Source organism: Hydra vulgaris, chromosome 09 (assembly GCF_038396675.1).
Source record: "Hydra vulgaris chromosome 09, alternate assembly HydraT2T_AEP".
Lineage (NCBI taxonomy): Eukaryota > Metazoa > Cnidaria > Hydrozoa > Anthoathecata > Hydridae > Hydra > Hydra vulgaris.
Window position 1 is genome coordinate 7,935,001 of NC_088928.1, and position 2,131 is coordinate 7,937,131.

The 2,131-nt window shown below is 29.4% G+C and overlaps 1 protein-coding gene across 1 annotated transcript; it reads right to left on the minus strand.

The window, feature by feature from the left end:
* Positions 1–927: 927 nt before the first annotated feature.
* Positions 928–1,692, minus strand: LOC136085237 (uncharacterized). Its single transcript, XM_065806526.1, has one exon. It carries the CDS (start codon positions 1,690–1,692, stop codon positions 928–930), a length of 765 nt encoding a protein of 254 aa, XP_065662598.1.
* Positions 1,693–2,131: the final 439 nt, after the last annotated feature.

The window sequence follows — 2,131 nt, forward strand, 5'->3', positions numbered from 1 at the left end:
TAAAAAATCTAGCGGAACATTTCTATGAAAGTTGTGGAAATGTAAAAAATATACAATTGAACTCTTGTAATTCAAACTTCTATAATTCGAAAGGGTTTGAGATTTAGTATTTAACTCTTGTAATTCAAACATTTTTGTAATTCAAACATATTTTGAAACTCATTGAGGATTCGAATGACATCTGTCCAACAGTAGAAGCTCACTTAACGTTGTGAAGCTTGAATATTTTCCGCTTTTTTACTGCTTTTATATTTTATTCAACACTATTTGCGCATGATTGAAAAATTTTTCCGCACGTAAATTTCCAAAAAAATCTGAATGGAGAATCGGTCAAAGTTGTAATTACAAGATATGGAAAATAAACACTACAGACGAGGCTACTTAATTGTGGTTATAAACTCTATAACTCCAAAACACGAACCTTGACGAACAAGGCCGCTGCACGGAGAAACAACGTGGTGGGGATCGAACTCAGAACATCTCGCTTATGAACCGAGCGCTCTACCACTACACCACTACCGCATTAAATAATGAAAACAAACATTTCAAACAAGTTAAATATTAGATTTCTAACCAGTCGTGTGTCTAAGAACAGTGAAATGTCTAAGATGATTGAAAGGAATAAATAGTTTCAAGTTTAAAATCATTTTTTTTTTATTTAAGCCAAATGCATTTACCTGTGGAGTAGCTATGTCATCAAAGACCGGTGAAAATTCGTTCGATGTCAAAACGTCAGTTTTAACTTGTATAATTAAAAGTTATGTAGTTATCTAAGGCAGAGTTGTTAGTCATTGGCCTTGGTCTTGGCCTTAAAACTCTTGGCCGTGGCCTTGGTCTTGGCCTTGAAAATTTTGGCCAAGATCTTGGTTGTGTTGGCGTTGGCCTTTAAAAAAAAATACATAAAATTAAAGTTTTTATTCTTTATTTTTATGTTTTTTGTTTTCGGCTTTCATACATATCTACAAGTTTTTCATACATATCTACAAGTTTTCCATACATATCTACAAGTTTTTCATACATATCTACAAGTTTTTCATACATATCTACAAGTTTTCCATACATATCTACAAGTTTTCCATACATATCTACAAGTTTTTCATACATATCTACAAGTTTTCCATACATATCTACCAGTTTTTCATACATATCTACAAGTTTTTCATACATATCTACAAGTTTTCCATACATATCTACAAGTTTTTCATACATATCTACAAGTTTTCCATACATATCTACAAGTTTTCCATACATATCTACAAGTTTTCCATACATATCTACAAGTTTTTCATACATATCTACAAGTTTTCCATACATATCTACAAGTTTTTCATACATATCTACAAGTTTTCCATACATATCTACAAGTTTTCCATACATATCTACAAGTTTTCCATACATATCTACAAGTTTTCCATACATATCTACAAGTTTTTCATACATATCTACAAGTTTTCCATACATATCTACCAGTTTTTCATACATATCTACAAGTTTTTCATACATATCTACAAGTTTTTCATACATATCTACAAGTTTTTCATATAAATCTACAAGTTTTCCATACATATCTACCAGTTTTTCATACATATCTACAAGTTTTTCATACATATCTACAAGTTTTTCATACATATCTACAAGTTTTTCATACATATCTACAAGTTTTTCATACATATCTACAAGTTTTCCATACATATCTACAAGTTTTCTTATTGACCTCGTAGAATTTTGCGCATTACCTTGGTTTATTTTTACAACATGTGGTTTTTTTTCACAGCAATTGTTACCTACAGTTTTTTTTGTAAAAGTTTTTTTTATTTTTGGCCTTAACGTTTGGCAAAAATTTAAGTCTTTATTCTTGAAATTGTTTGCGTAGGCCTTGGCCTTGAAACTCTTATTCTTAGCCTTGTTAACAACTCTGTTTTAAGGCGGTACAACACCAAATTAAAAAAATCATATGTTAAATTATTAATTATTAATATTTAAAAATCAATTTTGCTTTTAAAATGTGGGTTACTCAAAAGAATTTCAATTTAAAAATAAAATAATAAATTAGCATCAAACCCATAATGGCAATAAAACTACCCAAAAATATCATTTTAGACTAAATTTTAAAACTCGAGTTAGTTATCGT